Raw genomic sequence first — 25,294 nt, forward strand, 5'->3', positions numbered from 1 at the left:
TCACTAACATATCACCTTAAGATTTTAGGTGGATAAGTGGCGTGTCTCTCACAAAGGTGCCTAATCCTTTGTATCAATGTTCCCTGGTGGAAAACTCCTCTAACAATATAATGGAATGCATTTAATCATGTTCCGCCTCGTTTCATCATTTTTTATCACTTCAAACAATGAAGCATAATATTATTCCATTTCTTTTTGTCACATTCCATCAATACAAACTTAATCGAAAGTAATGGTTAATGATGTTATAAAATATACTCCCTTCGTTTTAAAATGAGTGTCGTTTAAGTTTTTTGGATACGGATTAAGGAATGTAATAATTGTGTCATAAAATATTGTACTTTTACTAAATTAGCCTTATTAATATATTGGAAGTGAGCAAGAAGAACAAACATACAATGAGCGAGAGAGAAAATTGGACTCAAGTGAGGTCGCGGAGGAGGAGAGTTAGAGAGCTGGGTCACGATAAGACTGACAGAAATACAGGGATCTATAATGGAATCACAACATGCTACGTAGAGAATATTCCGGAGGACATTAACGAGAAAGAGATGGAGAGAAAGTTCACTAGATGGGGAAAAGTGGTAGATGTGTATATTGCAAACAGAAGAAACAAGAGGGGAAGATTATTTGGGTTTGTTAGATTTGAGGGAGTGGAGGATCAACAACGGTTAGAGAACCAACTCAGAAATATTTGGTTCGGGTCGTATAAATCATGGGTAAACATTTCAAAATTTGAAAGAAAGACATGGATGGAGGTCAGGGATAAGAAAGTAAGAAGAGATAATACATTATCCAGGCAAAAAGAAGGTAACAGAAGTAGAGAAGTTTGGTGCAAGCATAGAGCTGGGAGGGCAGAAGGCATAATAAAGGAAGGAATTTCGTACGCAGATGCCATCAAAAATAAAGGTAGCAATAAGTTTACATCAGAAGACTATTACAGACGTCGTAACGAAGCTAAAGATTTACAAAGGGTAGATTCACAAATGTGTGTCGGGATTTCAATATCAGTTTCTGAAGAAGAGATGCTATGGGCAAAAAGAGGTTATGTAGGGTGTGTCCGCAACGTAGAGGAGATTCAAAGTCTGCAACAACGCATGTTTGACGAAGGCATTAACACAATCAAAGTCATTCCTTTGGGTGGAGAAAAAGTTTTCTTAAATTTAGACGAAGAAGAAGACTTCAGCGTTTTAGTGAAGGAATCAAATCACTTATTCAATAGGTGGTTCAGTGTGGTTAGAGCTTGGGAGTCTAGAGACGTGTCGGCGGCGAGATTCATATGGTGTCGTATATACGGTGTACCGGTACATGCGTGGAGGAAAAAAGTATTTTCAATTATATCCAACTCACTTGGAAGGCTAATAAAGGTTGATGCTCCAACAGAAAATATGGAAAGACTGGATATAGCCCGAGTACTGATTCGCACGCCGCTCTTAGAATTCATTAACAAGACTAAAAGAGTGCAGATAAACAATGAGATCTTCACTATTCGAATAACAGAGGAGATTTGTGAAGGATAGAAAAACACTTAGAAAGGGGGGGGTTTGAATAAGTGTAGCTTTAAAAACTTGACAGATAAAAATAAATTGCACAGTTATTTTTATCCTGGTTCGTTGTTAACTAAACTACTCCAGTCCACCCCCGCAGAGATGATTTACCTCAACTGAGGATTTAATCCACTAATCGCACGGATTACAATGGTTCTCCACTTAGTCAGCAACTAAGTCTTCCAGAGTCTTCTGATCACACACTGATCACTCCAGGAACAACTGCTTAGATACCCTCTAAGACTTTCTAGAGTATTCTGATCCACACGATCACTCTAGTTACAACCTGCTTAGATAACCTCTAAGACTTCCTAGAGTATTCTGATCCACACGATCACTCTTGTTCCTTACAACTTAATGTAATCAATTCTAAGAGTATTACAATTGCTTCTTAAAAGCTATAATCACAAACTGTGATATTTCTCTTAACGTTTAAGCTTAATCTCACTAATATATTACAACAGCAATGTAGTGAGCTTTGATGAAGATGAAGATTCTGAGCTTTGAATAGAACAGCGTTTCAGCAAGTTAATATGAGTTGTTTTTGTTCAGGATCGTTAACCTTGCTTCTCATCAGAACTTCATATTTATAGGCGTTGGAGAAGATGACCGTTGAGTGCATTTAATGCTTTGCGTGTTCCGTACAGCATCGCATTTAATGTTATACGCTTTTGTCAACTACCTCGAGCCTTGTTCACGCTGTGTCTACTGACGTTGCCTATAATAGCTTTTAACGTTCCTTTTGTCAGTCAGCGTAGCTTGCCACTTGTACTTCCTTCTGATCTGATGTTTGTGAATACAACGTTTGAATATCATCAGAGTCAAACAGCTTGGTGCAAAGCATCTTCTGATCTTCTGACCTTGAAGTGCTTCTGAGCGTGATACCATCAGAACTTCAGTGCTTCTGATCTCATGTTCTTCTGATGCTTCCATAGACCCATGTTCTGATTCTGCTTCGACCATCTTCTGATGTCTTGCCAGACCATGTTCTGATGTTGCATGCTGAACCCTTTGAGACAAAGCTTCTGAGCGCTGAATTATGCATACTCTTTATATATTTCCTGAAAAGGAAATTGCATTGGATTAGAGTACCATATTATCTTAAGCAAAATTCATATTATTGTTATCATCAAAACTAAGATAATTGATCAGAACAAATCTTGTTCTAACAATCTCCCCCTTTTTGATGATGACAAAAACATATATAAATGATATGAATTTGCGATCAGAAAGAGCAGACGGCAAAAGACAAATTACACAGCTATAGCGTAAGCATATGAATATGTCTCCCCCTGAGATTAACAATCTCCCCCTGAGATAAATAATCTCCCCCTGAAATAAATACTCGAAGAACTTTAATAAAAGACTTCCCTGATTATTTCGGTAGAGACGATCATATAAGCTTCTGTCTTCAGAGAATTCATAGCTTCTGACTTCTGCTTCCATTGGACAGCTTCAGAACTAGAATTTCTTTAGATCCTTAGAACACTCACAGCTTCTGATTCCTGCTTCCATCTAGGACAGCTTCAGAACTTGAATTTCTTTGATCTTCAGAACATTCACAGCTTCTGATTTCTGCTTCCATTTAGGACAGCTTCAGAACTTGAATTTCTTTGATCTTCAGAACATTCACAGCTTCTGATTTCTGCTTCCATTTAGGACAGCTTCAGAACTTGAGTTTTCTGGATCTTTAGAACATTCACAGCTTCTGATTTCTGCTTCCCTCGGATAGCTTCAGAGCTTTGAATTTCTACCAACATCACTTCATGCTAGATTTGTATCAGAACATTGTTGAATGTACCAGAGCATCTTAAGAGCATCTCTACATCCTGAAATGTTACAGAACAAAAACTAAACGACAAAAGTCAGCATGAACGAGTCAGAACATAAAATGTATATTAGAACACATTATATGTATCAGAGCCATATAGGCTAAAATAATGTATCAGAGCAAATAGAATTTTGTCAGAGAAAATAGACAAATATGGATCAAATTCTATTATCAGTTCTTCTGATTCATTCTTCTTTCTTGCTTCTGATTTCTGAAGCTTGACAGCACTCAGCTTGCTTCAGTTTCCATGAGTTTATTCTTTTTACAGAATAACACTTCTTATGGTTTTGCTTCTAGTGTTTGCTTTGAAGATTCTCTTCACTTCTTTATACCTGCAAAACACTTAAACCATATAGAACTTGCAGTTCTTGTTAGTAAAAAGCAACTGATTAAATCAAATCATTTATCACATATTTCTCCCCCTTTTTGTCATATCATCAAAAAGCAAAAAAGATTCAGAGACAAACAAAACGAAACACACGGAGGAAGAAGATGATTTCATTGAAGTTCAAACAGCAGGTACAGAAGTACATGAAGATAAGTAAGATCAGATGCACAAAGACAGATGCAACGAAAAGAAAGAAACAACACAGACTCAATCTAAGATGGCCCTAGCCTTGACAAGATCTTGGCCAGCATCTCTTGAACCTCATTGTTGTGTCCATCTTGCCTCACCATGAAAGCTCTATACTCAGCATTGAGTGAGCTTTGCTCATCCTGTCTCTTCTGAATTTCTTCCAGAGTCCTTGCAAGACGAGAAGGTTCATCAGAAGAAGCTTCACCGCTTTCAACCACAGGAATAGCAACTTGATCTGTAGCTTCCATGGATAGATCATTTGCAGGGATTTCCTCAACAGGATCTGATTCAGCAACATGATCTTCAGCATCTGCTTCTTGCATAGAAGCATCTCCATATTCTGCAGCAGGAATTTCCGAGTCTCCATTCTCAAGTGCCTGAAGAATGGCAGCTAGATTCCTGGGAGCAGAAGGTCCTTCAACTTCTGGTGGGTCAACAACTTCTGGAATGACCAAGCTTGGGTCTTTCTCAGAAGGGTTTTCCCTCAGATAGTCAAAGAGAGTCTTGAAATCTCCGAGCAGAACAGGATAATCAGGAATAAAGATAACAATATCCCTGCATGGATTTGCTTCCATTTCAGCAGCCAGTCTTAATTGTTCCATCTCATCCAAGAAGGGCTTCTCTTCCAACAGATGTCTGCCTTTGAGACTAGCGAACCAGAAGTCTTCATAATTCCTCAGAATTCCACGAGGTCGTGGGGCAGCAGCTACACAGGCTTCCTGAAGTTCTAAAAACAGAGCATCTGATTCTCTGCGAAAGATCCTCCAAAAGTTCCGCATAGCAACATCATTCAATCCAGAGCTTTCAGCAATTCTGAGAGTATCAAGGATACTTCTGAGATTCCTCTTTATGTTTTCAAAAACTACACCAATAGGGTAAACAGGGCGGAATTTTATTTGGGTTTTTGAAAAGGCAGGGTTGGAAGTGAAGTACGGATGAGGTTCTCTATCCAACCTATAAGAAGATTCTGCTTCAGTATCAGAATCTAACACTACCACTTCAGCTTCAGGACGAGGCTTGGGAGTGTAGTTGCAATCACGAAGCAGCTGCTCATGTGATGCAGAGGTTGGAAGGGGAGAATCACAAATATTGTTTTGAGAGGTGGAGAGAGTATGTTCAAGGGTGGCATTGAGAGAAGGTTGAGATGGAAAGAGAGTTTGAAGGGGTGGAATATCCAGAACAGGATTTATGGTAGGTGGAGAGGAAGGAATAGTTATAGGAGAAGATGGAGGTGTAAGAACATGGACAAAGACAGGTGATTCTGATGTGGCTTTTTCTGGTTCAGGTGTAGGGACAACCTCTATTGGTGCAACTTCTGAACGAACAACAGGAACAGAATCAGGTTCAGAAATGCATATACCTTTGGAACCTCTCAGAAAAGCTTTGGCCACATCCTCAGTCTTCTTCGGCTTCTTACTCTTCGGCTCTTCAATAATCTTTGCTTTGCCGCTAGCGATTTCTTTCCTTCTGACATATGCCAGAACTTCTGGTTGATTTTCAGCCTCTTGAGAGGCATTTTCTTCATCAGACTCTTGAAGAATCATCTTCCTTTTTCTTGTTTTCTTCTTCTCAACAGCTTCTTTCCCTTTCTTCTCAAACTCATCAGAGACAGACTTAGCAACCTTTGCAATGACCTCTTTAGAAACATCTTGTTTCTTAGAGACAGCAGAAGGATAATCGTGCTTTCTTTTAGTCCTTTCTTCCTTCTTCTTATTTATTTTCATTGGAGCACCCTTCTCTTGATTTTTGAGATATTTATTTTCTTCTTGTGATAACAGATACCTAGTTTTGACTACAGGTACCTCACAGTTGAAGAAAGTTTCAAACTCAGCAAGAACAGGTGCTCTTCTGATTCTTGTATCAGTAAGAGGTTGAGGAGTCTTACTGATAGTCTTAATTACTTTCATCTTCTTCAAGGTGAATGCATTCAGACAAGCCCCAGATGTGACAGCAAGGTCTTTCACAATACCTTCAGATTCCAAGCTTTCAACCATCTTTGAATGCACCAAAAGATTTGAAATAATCCTTCCAAAAGGAATGATTGTTCCACCTTTTTCTCTGAAAGCGTTTCTGGAATCCTTTACTGCTTTACACAAGTGGTTGAAGATGATGTAGATCGCATCAACCTTCTTCCTAGTGGCAATGCAATAAAGAATATATTTTTGCTCATTACTGATGAAATCCGAGGCATGTGTTGCTTTTCTATGGTAGAAACACCCAAGAATGATCTTTGTCTAGATTTTGTAGATATCTCTCAAATCCTTGACGTGTTTTGTTTTCTTGACATTTGGATAGAGAGTGGATAGAACATCTTCCCAAACTGCCCTTTGATCAATCTCAAAAGCCCCTTCAGGGTTTTTCAGATCAAACATCACTCTTAGGATGTTTTCAGTAATGACAACAAACTTTCCATGGACGAAAGAAAGTATTGATTTTGGAGCAACCACAGCATGTGCCCAGAATTCCTTGACAAGATCCGGATAAACTGGGCCAACGAACTCAGCGAACAACGAGGTCCATCCTTGAAAGATGATGTCTTCTTTAAGATGAAATCCATGTTCTTCAAGGTTGTCAAAATCAACAATAAGTTCACATATAACTTCTAATTTGTCCTTGGGAATAGAGCATGCAACAACAGGAGTAAGTTGCAAAATTTCTTCTTGGAGATGGTGAGGAACAGATGTACCAACATTTTGGGATGAGAAGGCAGCCATGGATGCAGAATGAACAAAAACGAACAGGAGAAGAGAACTGGGTTTTTGATTAGGGTTTTAGAAAACGGCTAAGAACTTTTTCAAACGAGAGAATGCAAGAAGAAAGAGAGACAAGGGAGCGAAAAAGATGTATGAAATGATTTGAAAAGAATATAAGGAGACGAATATAAAATAGAAAATGAAAAAGAATAAATAAATAAGATGAATAGTTTCAGAATCAAAAGAAATCATTTTCATTAAATGACGAGTGACGTGAGGAGAGAGATCGTGGTAAAAGAAATGATTTAAAACAGTTACCTAGGTCGGCGTCTTTTCAACTGCACGCTTCGTACTGACCGTAGAGACACGTGTTCATCATCAGATAATGGATGACAGGTGTGAAATATTCAATAGGCTTTACGCCTTCTGATTCCAATCACTGCTTCTGAATTGATCAAGTTTCTCTTCTGGAAACACTCCTTCTGAAGTGTGCTGATATAAATCTGAATGATCTTCTGATCCATTACTTCTGATATACACAGCTTCTGGAGATTCACTTCTTTGTTCTGCAGCTTCTGATAAGACAAAACTGTATCTGCAGAAATTCTTAAGCTGCTTTGTTTCATTAGAAACAAGTTTATCATCAAACCAGATATTTATTGATTCGTCCACAATCAATGTTTCAATATTGTATATTCTGTAGCATTTAGAGCATTCAGAATAATCAAGAACGAAACATCAATGCTTTAGAAACAAACAAAACAGATGGTTCCAAGCTAATAAACTTTCTTTTCTGATCTCCTACGAACATAGTTTCTTCAACAGATTTAAGTACCAGAACTTGGAAGACAGTCCTTCTTCCCTTCAAGTGTTGAGACCAACTTGAGTCCAGGTGACATGTCATGTTGACTTTTATCTTCTTTGTCGCCAAGAGAGTCTGCAAAAGAAATAGTCTTTTTCTTTGGTACCCACATTTTCTTGGGTCCTTTCTTGTTAGATTTTCTCAAGTTCTGATTGAACTTGGGTTTAACATTGTAAGCAATAGGAGGAACAGCATGATAATTTTTAATGTGAGTTTCATGATATTTCCTAGGTTGTGTCACATGCTTTTTGGTGTGTGTTATGTGAAAACTTTGAGCATGTGAAGTGTGCCTAATATCATGGGAGTGGCCATACTTGAACTGATCATACAATGGCTTGTATGTGAATTTCATTTCATCAACAGGTTCAAGTTTGTATGGGGTTTCACCCTCAAAACCAATGCCGACTCTTTTGTTTCCAGACACAGCATATATCATAGAAGCTAGCTGACTTCTGCCAATACTTCTAGATAAGAACTTCCTGAAACTTAAATCATATTCTTTCAGAATATGGTTTAGACTAGGAGTGGATTTTTCTGAATCAGAAGGAGATCCAACATTATTGGATAATTTTAAAAGTTTTTCTTTTAATTCAGAATTCTCCAACTCAAGCTTCTTTGTTTCAAATTCAAATAGCTTTTTCAGCTCTTTGTATTTGAGACTAATCTGAGACTTGAATTCCAGAAGTTCAGTTAGACCGGAAACTAACTCATCTCTAGTAAGTTCAGAAAATACCTCTTCAGAATCTGATTCTGATGTAGATTCTGATCTGTCATCTTCTGTCGCCATCAGCGCACAGTTAGCCTGCTCATCTTCAGAGTCTGAATCATCTTCTGACTCATCCCAGGTTGCCATAAGACCTTTCTTCTTGTGAAACTTCTTCTTGGGATTTTCCTTCTGAAGTTTTGGACATTCATTCTTGAAGTGTCCAGGCTCATTGCATTCATAGCACATGACCTTCTTCTTGTCAAATCTTCTGTCATCAGAAGATTCTCCACGTTCAAATTTCTTTGAACTTCTGACGCCTCTGAACTTCCTTTGCTTGTTCTTCCAGAGTTGATTTAGCCTTCTGGAGATTAATGACAGTTCATCTTCTTCTTCAGATTCTGATTCTTCAGGATCTTCTTCTCTAGCCTGAAAAGCGTTAGTGCATTTCTTGATATTGGATTTTAATGCAATAGACTTACCTTTCTTTTGAGGCTCATTTGCGTCCAGCTCTATTTCATGGCTTCTTAAGGCACTGATAAGCTCTTCCAGAGAAACTTCATTCAGATTCTTTGCAATCTTGAATGCAGTCACCATAGGACCCCATCTTCTGGGTAAGCTTCTGATGATCTTCTTTACGTGATCAGCCTTGGTGTATCCCTTGTCAAGAACTCTCAATCCAGCAGTAAGAGTTTGAAATCTTGAAAACATCTTTTCAATGTCTTCATCATCCTCCATCTTGAAGGCTTCATACTTCTGGATTAAAGCGAGAGCTTTAGTCTCCTTGACTTGAGCATTTCCTTCATGAGTCATTTTCAAGGACTCATATATGTCATAGGCCGTTTCCCTGTTAGATATCTTCTCATACTCAGCATGAGAGATAGCATTCAGCAAAACAGTTCTGCATTTATGATGATTCCTGAAAAGCTTCTTCTGATCATCGTTCATTTCTTGCCTTGTCAGCTTTACGCCACTGGCATTTACCGGATGTTTGTAACCATCCATCAGAAGATCCCATAGATCACCATCTAGACCAAGAAAGTAACTTTCCAGTTTATCTTTCCAGTATTCAAAGTTTTCACCATCAAATACCGGCGGTCTAGTATAACCATTGTTACCGTTGTGTTGCTCAGCAGAGCCAGATGTAGATGCAGGTGTAGACTTTGCAGTTTCATCAGCCATCTTTTACTGAAGCGTTTTTCTCTTCCTGAATCTTTTCTAAACACGGTTAAGTGCTTGCACCTTAGAACCGGCGCTCTGATGCCAATTGAAGGATAGAAAAACACTTAGAAAGGGGGGGGTTTGAATAAGTGTAGCTTTAAAAACTTGACAGATAAAAATAAATTGCACAGTTATTTTTATCCTGGTTCGTTGTTAACTAAACTACTCCAGTCCACCCCCGCAGAGATGATTTACCTCAACTGAGGATTTAATCCACTAATCGCACGGATTACAATGGTTCTCCACTTAGTCAGCAACTAAGTCTTCCAGAGTCTTCTGATCACACACTGATCACTCCAGGAACAACTGCTTAGATACCCTCTAAGACTTTCTAGAGTATTCTGATCCACACGATCACTCTAGTTACAACCTGCTTAGATAACCTCTAAGACTTCCTAGAGTATTCTGATCCACACGATCACTCTAGTTCCTTACAACTTAATGTAATCAATTCTAAGAGTATTACAATTGCTTCTTAAAAGCTATAATCACAAACTATGATATTTCTCTTAACGTTTAAGCTTAATCTCACTAATATATTACAACAGCAATGTAGTGAGCTTTGATGAAGATGAAGATTCTGAGCTTTGAATAGAACAGCGTTTCAGCAAGTTAATATGAGTTGTTTTTGTTCAGGATCGTTAACCTTGCTTCTCATCAGAACTTCATATTTATAGGCGTTGGAGAAGATGATCGTTGAGTGCATTTAATGCTTTGCGTGTTCCGTACAGCATCGCATTTAATGTTATACGCTTTTGTCAACTACCTCGAGCCTTGTTCACGCTGTGTCTACTGACGTTGCCTATAATAGCTTTTAACGTTCCTTTTGTCAGTCAGCGTAGCTTGCCACTTGTACTTCCTTGTGATCTGATGTTTGTGAATACAACGTTTGAATATCATCAGAGTCAAACAGCTTGGTGCAAAGCATCTTCTGATCTTCTGACCTTGAAGTGCTTCTGAGCGTGATACCATCAGAACTTCAGTGCTTCTGATCTCATGTTCTTCTGATGCTTCCATAGACCCATGTTCTGATTCTGCTTCGACCATCTTCTGATGTCTTGCCAGACCATGTTCTGATGTTGCATGCTGAACCCTTTGAGACAAAGCTTCTGAGCGCTGAATTATGCATACTCTTTATATATTTCCTGAAAAGGAAATTGCATTGGATTAGAGTACCATATTATCTTAAGCAAAATTCATATTATTGTTATCATCAAAACTAAGATAATTGATCAGAACAAATCTTGTTCTAACAATTTGTGATTGTGCAGCATTAGAAGAAGAGTACCAGTTCCCGGAAAACTCCGAAGATGTAGAAGGATATGATACAGTAGATTCAAATGAGACATTCATTCCTCCGTCAATTACGTCCATGGAAGACGAAGGGGCTAGGAAGAGGTTGGAGGAGAACTTTTGGCGCATATTACGAGAAGAAGAGAAGTATAATCATGACATTGACATGGAGCTCGAGGATGCAGAGGCGGCGTTGAAAGAGAAGGACGAGCGGACATGTAGTAAAGAAGGTTCGAGGCTCGAGAAGGGATTGGGTTTAAAATCTAACAAAGAGACAGAGAGAGAAAGGTTGGAGCTAAAAGAGGGTGGCGGCGATGGAGTGAACGAGGCAGAAAATAGTGGAATCTTAAAGTCAAAGGAAAACTTGGAAAAGAGAAATAAGCAAGTGTCAACAGAAAATAAAAGTATAGAAAATGAGAAAGTGTTGGGAACAGAAAAAGACAAGTCTCATGAATACAGCACAGAAGTAGAAATTCGAGAAGATGCAAGTGGGTCCAAAGCAAGAGTATTAATTGATCCAAAAATAAAAGAAGGGGAGCAGAGTAACATATTGGGCCGGACATGCAACAAAAGCCCAATTAAGAAAGCGGGCCTTAACATGGATATGGGTAGTAATTTGAAGATAACACCATTTCTAGAACCAATAGGCCAAGAGATAGATAGAACAGATGCAGCCCAAAATCGAAATTCAGTTGTCGATTCCATCCCCTTAATGGTAATCGATAATATCCAATCACAAACTTCGGAAGGCGATAGAGATGTAAGTGTCGATCCTGGAAAGATGTCTAGAGGGAGTAATTTGTCGGAGTTGGGGAATAGGGAGCAAAATACAAGCAAGAAAGGACAAATTTATAAAGACAGAAGAAGAAGGAGATCTGAGATATTGAAATTGAAGAAGAAAGACAGGAGGAAGAGGAAAAAGGCGGAGCCGAATTGCAATTGCAACCAGAGAAGTAGGGTTCGAACTCAGGTATGTTCCAATCCTGAAATGTATCTTAGAGATTGCGAATCAGAAAGAAATAGTTGGCTTATGCTTCATGGGAATGCTGTAGAAGTGGCTAAGGATGTGTGGGATTTAGGAAAAGAAATTGGGTTGATACATAGGGGAGAGGAAGGAGAAATAGTGCAAGAATTGGCGGTAGGGGTGAAAGGAAGGGAAGGAAAAGTGTAACCTTAGTGGATGAATCATGTGTGGGGAGTTCTAAGACAATAATCATGAAGATAATTAGTTACAATACCAGAGGTCTAGGTGGGGTGGCCAAGAAAAAGGAAATTCTTAATATGATTAAAGTCCAAAAACCAACATTTGTGTGCATCCAAGAAACCAAGGTGGAGGTGTTGGATAGAAACATATGTTTCTCGATGTGGGGATCTAATGAATTTGATTTTGCAAGTAAACCGTCTGAAGGGAGATCGGGAGGAATAGTAACTATGTGGGACAGAAGTAAATTTGAATTGCAAAATTCGAGGATTTTGAATCACGCAATCTGGGTGGAAGGGGTATGGGGAAAAGAGAAGAGAAAAGTTATAATCATCAATGTGTATGCACCATGCAATGGTAGAAGAAAACGTGAATTGTGGGTTGAGTTAAAAGCAAGATTAACAGAGAAACAAGGTGTTTGTGTTTGTGTTTTAGGCGATTTTAACGCAGTCAGGGATGTAGAGGAAAGAAAAGGTTCAAATGAAAATAACAGAAGGGAGGAAATGGAAGATTTCAATAACTTCATTTCAGATTTAGATCTTATAGATTTGCCACTCTAGGGCAGGAAGTTCACGTGGGCGAGATTGGGCGGATCAGTAATGAGTCGCATAGATAGGTTTCTCATTTCAGAAGAGTGGAGTAGAAGGTGGAATAATTGCACTCAATGGGCATTAGAAAAGGGATTGTCCGATCATTGTCCAATTATGTTGTGCGATGAGGTACGAAATTGGGGTCCAAAACCGTTTCGTATGTTAGATTGCTGGAAGAACATGGAAGGGTATCACAAGTTTGTCAGTGATCAATGGCTGAGTTTAAAGGTAGAAGGGTGGGGTATGTACGTCTTAAAGGAGAAACTCAAGATGATGAAGAAGAAGCTAAAAGAGTGGCACAAATTGCATACTCAGAACCTAGCTGGGAAAATCAAAGAGGTAAAGGAAGAAATTAATAAGCTGGAGATTAAAAATGAAACAGAGACACTATCACTGTTAGAGGAGAATCGAAAACGGGAAGCGTCGGCAGAATTGCACAAATTATCAAGCCTTAACTGTAGCATTCTTTGTCAAAGATCAAGGAATAGGTGGCTGAAAGAAGGAGACGCAAACTCGAAATATTTTCACGGATGTGTTAATAAGAGAAGGAAAGAGAACGAAATACAATATCTAGAAGTGGGAGGTAGAGTGGTGAAAGAAGTAGAGGCGATAAAAACAGCAATTCAGGATCACTTTGAAAATTATTTTGTAGGCAGTGAAGGGAGTATCAGGCCAGAAAACATAGAGTTTAAAAATTTGGAGGAAAGTGATGCTGTAGGTTTAATCAGGGAGTTCTCGGAAGAAGAAGTTCGTCGTGCAGTATGGGATTGCGAAAGCTCTAAAAGTCCAGGTCCAGACGGAGTCAATTTCGGGTTTATAAAGGAATTTTGGGATTTAATCAAAGGCGACTTTATGAGGACAATGGCAGAATTTCATGAAAATGGAAGGATGGTTAGAGGGGCAAATTGTTCGTTTATGGTTCTTATTCCGAAGAGAAAATACACTTCAAAGATTTCTGACTATAGGCCAATATCTCTTGTCGGATGCATCTATAAGGTGTTATCCAAGATCTTGGCAAATAGGCTGAAAGGGGTGATTAACACAATTGTTTCAGAAACGCAAACAGCGTTTATCTCTGGGAGGCATATTTTAGACGGGATTCTTGTGGCAAATGAAATCGTTGATGAGGCAAGGAAGAAGAAGAAAGAAGTGGTTATGTTCAAGGTGGACTTCGAAAAAGCGTATGACTGTGTGGATTGGAAATTTCTAGTCCATGTGATGGAGAAAATGGGCTTCCCTAAAAAATGGCGTGATTGGATTTTCTAGTGATTAAGCTCATCGATGATTTCAGTATTAGTAAACGGCAGCCCAACCAAGGAGTTTAAGATGGGACGGGGGCTTAGACAAGGTGATCCATTATCGCCGTTTCTCTTTTTAATTGTTGCAGAAGCTTTTTCTATGATGTTGAAAAAAGCGATAGGAATGGGGAAATTCAAAGGTTATAAATTTGATGAAGGAGATGAAAGGTTCTCTCACTTACAATACGCGGATGATACATTGATTATTTGTGAGAAATTATGGTCAAATATTTGGACCATCAAGGGATTAATCCTTTTGTTCGAATCTATGTCCGGACTGAAAGTTAATTATCTCAAGAGTTCTCTTGTTGGAATCAATGTTTCACAACATTGGATCATGGAGGCTGCAAATATCCTAAACTGTGGTATAAGTTCTCTTCCTCTTTCATACCTCGGTTTACCGATAGGTGAAAATTCTAAGCGATTGGATACTTGGTCTCAAGTGATCAATACGGTGAAAACAAGATTGTCAAGTTGGAAGAATAAGCACCTGTCCATTGGAGGTCGTATTGTAATTCTAAAATCAGTCTTATTCGCGATTCCGGTGTACTTCCTCTCCTTTTTCAAGATCCCGCCAGGTATTATTTTCAAACTAGAGTCTATATTTAAACAATTTTTATGGGGGGGGAGCGAGATTGAGAGAAAGATAAATTGGGTCAGCTGGGAGAAAGTTTGTAGGCCGATCGAAGCAGGGGGTTTGGGAATTAGAAATCTAGGTTTGTTTAATACAGCTTTATTGGGAAAATGGAAATGGAAAATAAGAGCAGGAAAAAAAGGAATCTGGTTCTCGGCTTTGGAGAATAGATATGGGTCAAATGTAGAGGCTTTGAGGTCGGGGAACAACGGTAGCTCAAGATGGTGGAAAGATATTTGTGACTTGAATTTAGATAGTATAGAGGAGTCAAGGGATTATTCTGTGAAGGAGGCTTACAATACTCTTATGCCTGAACCAGGTTCAGATGTAAGAATTGCGTGGTCGAAATTATGGAATAAAGCGATCCCCACAAAAGTATCTTGTTTGGCCTGGAGATTAGTTCAGAATAAAATCGCAACGAAAGATAATCTAGTTAGGAGGGGCGTATTGTTGCAGGGGCAGGAGAGATGTGCAGGGGAGTGTGGAAGAGAGGAGAATGTTTCTCACCTTTTTTTTGAGTGTCACTGTTTCGCAGGTGTTTGGAGTCATATTTGCAGATGGATAGGTGTAGATGCAGCTCTACATAGCGAGGCGTGGCAGCATTTGTTACAGTTTGAAAATCTGTTAGGTGAAGGAAATTTGTCAACTTTGAAGCTTCGCGTGCTGTGGTGTGCTTGCATTTGGGGCATTTGGAAGGCTAGGAATAATAAAATATTCCGAAATGAAGAAATTCAGATTGCCCGCGTGACCGAAGAAACTAAGGTTTACGCTTGGAGATGGCTCAAGATAAAATCCAAACTGATCAACGATGAATTTTCTCTGTGGTGTTTGAATCCTAAGGCCTGCTTGGGACACGGGATAGGATGATGGTCGAAGGCGTTATCGCAGTTTCTCAGCAGTCAATGCCGAAGACCTTCGTATCTCAAGTATCAGATTGGTGGAAGTTGATCAGTTTATTATTGGTGGACTTTTCTGTTATTGATGTCAGTCTGCAGGTTCAGCGATGGCTAGCAAGAGAAGTGGTATCGTTACTGTCGATATGTCATGCAGGTAGTGAATTTGTTGTGTTATCTTCGGTTGTGGGGTCATTTTTTCGAAGACAGGAAAGGCGATTTCCAATTTGTAGCAGAGTAAGGAATTGCAGGGTGGGGGATGCCAATGTTGTACCAATTCGATCCGGTTTTTTTTCCGACATTTTGGTCTGCGGTGCAGCTGCTGTTGTTTTAGCAGAACAGGTCAAATATTAGTGGGCATTGGTGTTAAGGTATAGAAAAGTTTAAAATTAAGTTGGGTGCCTTTTGGTCTGTGTCCTGTTTTGTTTCTTCAGTTTTAGGGGAGTTCTATCTGTTAGTTCTGGTGGAATAGAATTTTTGGTGGTTTTCTTAAGTGATATGAGTCTGTATGTAACTTTATATTAGTTCTTCACAGCATTTCTTATACTGTGTTGCTTTTAATATAGTTTTTGCCTTTTACAAAAAAAAAATATATTGGAAGTGAGCAAGGATCCTCTCATAGTAATTGACACTTCAATTTCTTTTGAGAAATGGAGAGGATTTTTACTCAATCTATATAGAATAATAATTAAATGATACAATTGTGATGAGAACGTAATCCAAGACATAAATGATACAATGCAAAGCTTAGGAGGTCCTATAACAAGGGCACGTGTAAGAAGAGTCAATGATGCTTTAGTTCACTTCATGATCAAGTCAATAGAATGCATGGGTGAAATTGAAGAAAAAGAGCCCAAGTTTATTCTTATCATCCAAGCATGTGATAAAAGGCCCAATAATGCATAAATAAATAAAAATAAAGGAAATACCAATAACCACACTATAATGGACGAAAATTGCAAGAGAAGTGGTAAATAAAGACTTGCCATTATTCTGCCCTTTCAAGAACCCCATTATCTCGTCTTTATTTTGCACTTTCTTTGTAATAAATGAACCCATTATCATGATAATTAGTGGCTGAAATCCTTTTGTTTTCTTAGGAGTTAATTTTTATTTATTTCATCATCTTAAGCCATTCCTATATAAAGGAGGCATGTATCTTCTTTTTGGTATCAATGAATTTTATCAAGTTTACACATTGTGTAAGTGAGAGTATTTGCTCTTAGGTTCTGGATTGGACCAAAACTAATCTTATCAATAAATCCTTTTCTTGTGGTGATCCTCATCCATAGGCTTATCATTCTATCTTGGATAAGAAAGAGTGTGGCGCCCCTTCTACTTAATTCCATTTCTTATCTCTCGTTTATTTTATATGTATGTATCAAATTCTGCCATTCTTTCACTTTTAAGGCAGATTACTTCCTTTGAGTCACAAGAATTAGTATTCCAAAAGTTAACAAAGTTAGTGCATATCAAGTGGTAATCAGAGCATATTCCAAAAAAAAAGGGCCAAAACGTGGTAAATTGTCTATATTCTTGTTCTTCATTATTATCCATTTATCATTATAAAAAAATCAAAAAAAAAAAAATCGAAAAAAAAAATCAATAAAATTTTGAAAAAAAAAGGATCTGATTGTTAGAGATTGTGATTAAAAAAAAATATCTTTTTTTTTTCTTGCCACACTCTTAAAAATCTTCTTGTTTCCTTTGTTTTAGAGTCTTTTTTTTTTTGTTTGCTGTTATTTTTAATGCTTTTTGTATGTTGATTATCATCTGAAATTGATTTCTTTGTGCTGATTCATTTTGGTTTCTCTAAAGAACTAAAAGAGCAAATTGAGTGGTAAAAGGCAGAGTATTTTTATATTAAAAAAAAGCCAAACAAAAAATTGAGTGAAACACGAGTGATTGAGTGTAAACACGTGAGTAGAATGGTGAGGTCCATTTTTAAACACTTGTTCCTAATTTCACAAATATTTCCGAATTATGTCTAGTCCACCTTCACCTAGAACAGCGGCTTTAACTATTCAAATCGCAGCCATGCGTGACAATTTTGAAAGGTTGTTAAGAGAACAAGGTGAACAATTTCAACAAAGAATTGATGAGTTGGAAAGGAGGCCCCAAAATTCTAATGATGGTAGTGGTGATGAGGATGAAAGAAGGCGTAGAAGGAGACAAGGGGGAGATAATTTGAGGGGCATAAAAATTAAAGTTCCATCTTTTGTTGGGAAGAGTGACCCAGAGGCATATCTAGAATGGGAGACTAAAATTGAACAAATTTTTAATTGTCACAATTATTCTAATCTTGAAAAAGTGCAGGTTGCTTCTATTGAGTTCAAGGAGTATGCCTTAGTTTGGTGGGATCAATTGATCAAAGATAGAAGGAGGTATGCAGAACAACCAATTGATACTGTTAGACGCTGGCCTTAGGATCTAGAGGGGGGTGAATAGATCTTACACAGTTTTGCGGAATTAATTGAACTTTAAGCGGAAGTGATTCTGAATCGACTCGCGTCTATTCCGAACCACTATTGAAACGATTGTATATGTGTTAAAACCACTAACCAGCTTGAGATAAACGATAAGAGAATACACTATAGAATCAATACGTCGCTCTATTGAAAATCAATTAACTTCTTATATGATGAACGACATTTGCAATGCAGTAATAGGGAAAGAAGCAAAAACACAAACACTTGGTGATAATGATCAAATTGATGGTGATTCAATGTGTGATGGATTGTGATGTTTATATAAGTTCTTAATTCACAATCTTAACACTCGAATCGTTGATCAATTTGCTATTATAACCAAATATGAACAGAACTTAAATGAAAAGGTAAAAGCGACAAGAACACGATATTTGTTTAGGCAGTTCGTCGATCGTCCTCGCTACGACTACGTCTGCCCCCAATTCCAAACTGAAATTGGGAAATCTTTCATTAATGTTGAAAGCAGTTTATACAAAGAAGATAACAAAGCGATAAACCATAAACCAATTATGTCGATCCTTTGAATCTTCTTCCCCCTTAATCTTGAGTCAGATCAAGGTGATCCAAGAGCTTCACTTGATCCCTTTTCTGCAGTGTCTTGAATTGCCTTGAACCCTTGTTCTTCAATCTTCACACTCAGATGGATCCTCGATGAAACCTCTTGATAAAAACCCCCAAGAAACACCTATCTTGGAGGACAATGTAACACCCCTCTAATAACCCGCGGCAATAGAATCAATATTAATCAGAGTCAACATGCAAGAGGTGTCACAATTCATAAATAAAGAAAAATACACGTTCGGTACATGTCATGCATTCACTGAAAACATCTGTAATTATAACTCAATAAACAAACCATGTCTACACAGCGGAATTAAAATCATCAAGTCAACATCCATCATTAGTATATCAGACTTTAACAACAAAAACAAATAGAGTTATAATCGAACTCTAACAAACAATGCGTTCCCAGTGTTACATCTACCAGAGCATGACACCGACACAATACTAAAAACCGACTTATGAGCTAATCCTCACCAAGTCGCGCCGCTATCCTCAATCTGAAAATGACAACAAGTAAGGGTGAGTCTCATCACAGTTAACCAATGTTATTGCATCATAAATAATAACATATCATAGTGATATCATTCACCAACTGTTTCATATTCAGACAAATCATCATTCACACATTCACAGATAAACAGACACGTCATCTTAAAACATACACCATCATGTTATAAACAAATCATGCACATGTATGAAACTGACACTATGCATGTGGTACCAAACATCACCAGTGGACATCATCCACCGACCGATCTATCATCATCCAGATACGGCCCTGCCAGCACAGATTCCACACAATGGGAATCCTGCCCTTCACTGCATCCTCTCATCTTTAGGATACAACCCTCATACTATGACTATGAATGCATGCAACATATATACAACATACCATCATCATCATCACACAATGAGTAGCCTCGTCTATACTCATATATCATCATTCATCATCATCATCATCATCAACAAGTATGTTCGTATACATATAAATTAGATTGCATCATTCAAATAATCATATAATAATAAATCATACAGATATACCAGCTCGAAAGTTACACGCCATTAACCTTCCAAAGATCACAAAACAGCAAAATCTGTCAATCACGCTGGCCATACGCGTACCATACGCGTACCAACAGGGCCAGAACATCACAAAAACACGCCCCATACGCGTATCATACGCGTACAGGCAGAAGCACAACTTCAGACAAAACATACACACCATACGCGTATCATACGCATATGGACAGAACCATATTTCTACACAAAACAACATCATACGCGTACCAGCAGAAGGACACATTCTGATGCATCATGGGGAGCGTACCATACGCGTACCACACCCCCCATACGCGTACCGTACGCGTATCATACGCAAATGGGCAGCAGTTCACAGAAACCTGCAACTTACCCATTCGTCTTCCTCGCGAATCCACCTGCACAGTCTGCGATTTGGGTCTAAAAACCAGAAAATTCATCTCATAACAGCATACGAATTCACCCAGAAACTACAGTATATGATCCAATAATCAACTTCGTTCATCATACTCTAGATCTACTCAGTTATTAGGGATTTATCAGTCCAAAATTTCAATCCAAAAGATGAACACAACACAGAACATGGAAACCATTGATCAAAACAATACTACTAATCTATACTATTACCTATAGCACGATAATAGAGATTAAATGGAGAGTCTCCCCTTACCTTAGACAATTGTTCTTGATCCTTGGTCTCTCCCTCTACAGTTCTCCTTCTCGTTCTTTGTGTTCTCAACCCTCTGTTCTTTCACGTTCTTCCTTTCTTCCCAAATCCAATTGTTTTATGAAAAATAATAATAATTTAGTAAAAGGATTATAAAATCACCCTCCCCCTTTTACTATTTACTCATATGGCCCAAATACCATAAACCATTATTTATTCATTATTTTCACAAAATCTTTATAATTCTAATTATTAATTTAATATTCCAATTAAATTAATATTAAAATTATACGGGTGTTACAACTCTCCCCCACTAAAAGAGTTTTCGTCCTCGAAAACATACCTCAGGTAAAAAGTTCTGGGTAAGAGTCCTTCATCTGACTCTCTAGCTCCCAGGTAACATTCCCTTCAGCTGGTCCTCCCCAAGCTACTCTGACCAAAGCTATTTCCTTGCCTCGCAATTGCTTCAGCCTTCGGTCCTCTATCCTCAAGGGTAAAGTCTCAACCGTCAAGTTATCTTTCACCTGTACATCATCTACTTGGATCACATGGGACGGATCCGAAATGTATTTCCTCAACTGAGATACATGAAACACATCATGCAAATTTGCAAGCATCAGCGGTAGAGCGATACGATAAGCCACTTCTCCCACTCTTTCAGAAATTTGGAATGGCCCAATAAACGCGGAGTCAACTTCTTTGACTTCAATGCTCGACCAATCCCCGTCATAGGAGTAACTCTCATAAACACATGATCTCCCTCTTGGAACTCAAGTGTTTTCCTCCTTTTGTCGTGATAACTCTTCTGACGACTCTGAGAAGCCTCCATCTTCTCCTGAATCATCTTAATCTTCTCTGTAGTCTGTTGTACAATTTCTGGACCAATCACCGCACTCTCACCAGATTCGTACCAACACAACGGCGTCCTACACCTCCTACCATACAAAGCCTCAAACGGAGCCATACCGATACTCAAATGATAACTGTTGTTGTATGTAAACTCAATCAAAGGCAGATAACTATCCCAAGCACCTCCTTTTTCCAACACACAAGCTCGCAACAAATCCTCTAACGACTGAATTGTCCTCTCAGTCTGTCCATCAGTCTGCGGATGATAAGCAGAACTCAGTCTCAGCTTAGTACCTAAAGCTTTCTGCAAACCTTCCCAGAACTTAGACGTAAACCTCGGATCTCTATCTGACACGATACTTGAAGGAATACCATGTAGACTAACTATCTTCTCAATATACAACTGAGCTAGCTTCTCCATCGGATAATCCATTCTCACCGGTATAAAATGAGCAGACTTCGTCAACCTGTCTACCACGACCCAGATAGCTTCACAATTTCTGACAGTTCTCGGCAAGCCCGACACAAAATCCATTGAGATGCTGTCCCACTTCCACTCAGGAATAAACATCGGTTGCATCAACCCAGACGGTTTCTGATGCTCGACCTTTGACTTCTGGCAAGTCAAACAAGAATACACAAACTCAGCAATTTCCTTCTTCATTCCCGGCCACCAAAACAACTTTTTCAAGTCATGGTACATCTTGGTAGCACCAGGATGAATACTCAATCCGCTACGGTGTCCTTCTTCCAAAATACGCTTTCGGAGTTCAATAATATCAGGAACACAAACTCGGTCACCAAACCTCAGTATACCATTCTCGTCGACTCTGAATTCACTACTCTTGCCTTGATTAACCAAAGTCATCTTATCAATCAATTCCACATCAACTTTCTGACCTTCTCTGATTTCTTCAAGGATACCACTAGTCAGCTTCAGCATACCCAATTTGACACTAGTAGAAGTACCTTCACATACTAAACTCAAGTCTCTGAATTGTTCAATCAAATCCAATTCCTTCACCATTAGCATAGACATATGCAAAGTCTTCCTACTCAAGGCGTCAGCAACCACGTTTGCCTTACCCGGATGGTAATTCAAACCAAAATCATAATCCTTCAGAAATTCTAACCACCTTCTCTGCCTCATGTTCAACTCTTTCTGGTCAAAGAGATACTTCAGGCTCTTATGATCACTGAACACCTCAAATCTCGAACCATACAAATAGTGTCGCCACAACTTCAACACAAAAACCACAGCTGCCAACTCCAAATCATGAGTCGGATAATTCCTTTCATGCACTTTGAGTTGTCTCGACGCATAAGCGACCACTTGTTGATTCTGCATCAATACACCACCTAAACCCATTAGTGACGCATCACAATAAACCACAAATGATTCTGTTGGATTCGGCAAAATCAAGATAGGAGCACTAGTCAACCTCCTCTTCAGCTCTTGGAATCCTTCCTCACACTTTGCATCCCAAATAAAAGCCTGTCCCTTCCTGGTTAGTTTAGTTAACGGCAATGCTAACTTTGAAAACCCTTCAATGAATTTTCTGTAGTAACCTGCGAGACCAAGAAAACTACGAATCTCTGACACTGACTTCGGAGCTTCCCACTGAGACACAGCTTCTATCTTTGTAGGATCAACAGCAATACCATTCTTAGAAATCACATGTCCAAGAAAACTGACTTCTTCCAACCAGAATTCACACTTCGACAGTTTGGCAAAAAGTTGCTTCTCTTTCAACAGCTCCAACACAGTTCTGAGATGTTCCGCATGTTCTTTCTCACTTTTAGAATATATCAGGATATCATCTATAAATACCACCACAAACTTATCGAGATACGGATGAAAAATCCTGTTCATATATTCCATAAAAACACCAGGTGCATTAGTAACTCCAAACGGCATTACAGAATACTCATAATGTCCATACCTCGTTCTAAAGGCAGTCTTCTGAATATCGTCGTCTTTCACACGAATCTGATGATACCCAGACCTCAGATCAATTTTACTAAATACACATGCCCCAACCAACTGATCCATCAAATCATCAATCCTCGGCAATGGATACCGATTCTTGATAGTAACCTTGTTCAATTGTCTGTAATCTACACACAGCCTCATTGAACCCTCTTTCTTCTTTACCAACAACACAGGCGCACCCCACGGCGAAACACTAGGACGAATAAATTTCTTCTCAAGTAATTCCTCTAACTGCTTCTTCAGTTCAGCCAATTCAGACGGCGACATACGATACGGCGCCATCGACACTGGACTAGTTCCCGGAACCAAATCAATAGAAAACTCCACTTCTCTTTCCGGTGGCAATTCATTCACTTCTTCTGGAAAAACTTCTGGGAACTCACACACAACAGGAAATTCGCTACTCGCCACTTTCTCCTTCACATTCATCAATGCAAACAACATAAACACTGTTGCACCATCTCCGATAGCCTCATTCACCTGTCTAGCTGTCATTTCCAGACCATCTGAACTAACCTCTTCAGGAAAAATTACCGTCTTCGCAAAACAGTTGATATGAACACGGTTGAATTCCAACCAGTTCATTCCCAGGATTACATCGAGTTGTTTCAACGGAAGGCACACTAAGTCCATCCCGAATTCTCTACCAAAAATATCAATTGGACAATTCAAGCATGCAGACGAAGTAGTTACTGAACCCGATGCAGAAGTGTCAATAACCATACTTCCATTTATGTCAGATATCTCAAGATTTAACCTCATAGCACAATCCAAAGAAATAAAAGAGTGAGTTGCTCCAGTATCAATAATTGCAACCAAAGGTGTGCCATGAATGAAACACGTACCTTTAATCAACCTGTCCTCTGGAGTAGTCTCTGACCCGGTCAAAGCAAAAACCTTTCCTCCCGATTGGTTCTTCTTTGGCTTAGGACAATTAGGACTGATGTGACCCTCTTCACCGCAGTTGTAACAAGTCACAACCCTCTTCTTGCAGTCAGCAGCAATATGACCCACTTGGTCACACTTGTAACACTTCTTCTGATCAAGCTTGCACTCATTCCTACGATGTCCCATCTCACCACAATTGTAACATCTGATACGAGCACTGGAATCTCCCCCACTGGGTTTCTTCCAATCAGCAGGTTTACCTCTACCATATGGCTTACCTCTATCCATATGTCTCTTCCCTTTTCTGTCAACCAACTCGCGAGAGTGAGATGACCTCAGCTTGATGTTATCTTCCTCAAAAATCCTGCTACAATCTACCAGATCAACAAACCTCCGGATTCTCTGGTACCTGATACCCTGCTTGATCTCATCACGAAGACCATTCTCAAATTTGACACATTTCGAGAACTCACTGGCTTCATCATCATTATAGTGCACATAGTACCTTGCCAGTTCCACAAACTTGGCCGCATACTCTGGTACCGACATATTGCCTTGAACCAGTGCCAAAAATTCAACTTCCTTTCTGCCTCTGACATCTTCAGGAAAATACCTCCTCAGGAATTCCCTTCTAAATACAGTCCAAGTAATTGTTGTACCACCAGCATCCAGCTCAGTTCTGGTTGACATCCACCAGTCATCAGCCTCCTCAGATAACATGTGAGTGCCATACCTCACCTTGAGATCCTCAGCACAGTCAATGACTCTGAAAATCCTCTCGATCTCCTTAAGCCATTTCTGAGCACCTTCAGGATCATGCGTGCCTTTGAACAATGGAGGATTGTTCCTCTGAAAACTGTTCAGCTGTCTGTCAGCACCAATCGCAGCTCCATTGCCATTCCCTCCCAGCACACCAGCAATCATGCCCAGAGCCTCAGCGATAGCATCATCGTTTCTTCCTCCTCTTCCAGCCATTGTCCTGCTTAACACAAACAACCCAGTCAGAACAAAAGTATCGACAAATAACTCGTATTAGTCGCATACACGGAAAGACTGACACTAAGACTCTGGTCACAACGACCGACTATGCTCTGATACCACTATTGTAACACCCCTCTAATAACCCGCGGCAATAGAATCAATATTAATCAGAGTCAACATGCAAGAGGTGTCACAATTCATAAATAAAGAAAAATACACGTTCGGTACATGTCATGCATTCACTGAAAACATCTGTAATTATAACTCAATAAACAAACCATGTCTACACAGCGGAATTAAAATCATCAAGTCAACATCCATCATTAGTATATCAGACTTTAACAACAAAAACAAATAGAGTTATAATCGAACTCTAACAAACAACGCGTTCCCAGTGTTACATCTACCAGAGCATGACACCGACACAATACTAAAAACCGACTTATGAGCTAATCCTCACCAAGTCGCGCCGCTATCCTCAA

The 25,294-nt window shown here is 39.0% G+C and overlaps 3 protein-coding genes across 3 annotated transcripts; all 3 read left to right on the forward strand.

Annotated features, from left to right (window-relative positions):
* The first annotated feature begins 398 nt into the window (after positions 1-398).
* LOC131648999 (uncharacterized) lies at positions 399-1,520 on the forward strand. Its single transcript, XM_058918744.1, has one exon. The coding sequence runs from the start codon at positions 399-401 to the stop codon at positions 1,518-1,520; it is 1,122 nt and encodes a 373-aa protein (XP_058774727.1).
* A 10,422-nt stretch (positions 1,521-11,942) lies between these two features.
* Positions 11,943-12,488, forward strand: LOC131649000 (uncharacterized). Its single transcript, XM_058918745.1, has one exon. It carries the CDS (start codon positions 11,943-11,945, stop codon positions 12,486-12,488), a length of 546 nt encoding a protein of 181 aa, XP_058774728.1.
* A 1,311-nt stretch (positions 12,489-13,799) lies between these two features.
* On the forward strand, positions 13,800-15,317 carry LOC131649001 (uncharacterized). Its single transcript, XM_058918746.1, has one exon. It carries the CDS (start codon positions 13,800-13,802, stop codon positions 15,315-15,317), a length of 1,518 nt encoding a protein of 505 aa, XP_058774729.1.
* Positions 15,318-25,294: the final 9,977 nt, after the last annotated feature.

The sequence above is a fragment of the Vicia villosa genome, linkage group LG2, assembly GCF_029867415.1.
Source record: "Vicia villosa cultivar HV-30 ecotype Madison, WI linkage group LG2, Vvil1.0, whole genome shotgun sequence".
Classification (NCBI taxonomy): Eukaryota; Viridiplantae; Streptophyta; class Magnoliopsida; order Fabales; family Fabaceae; genus Vicia; species Vicia villosa.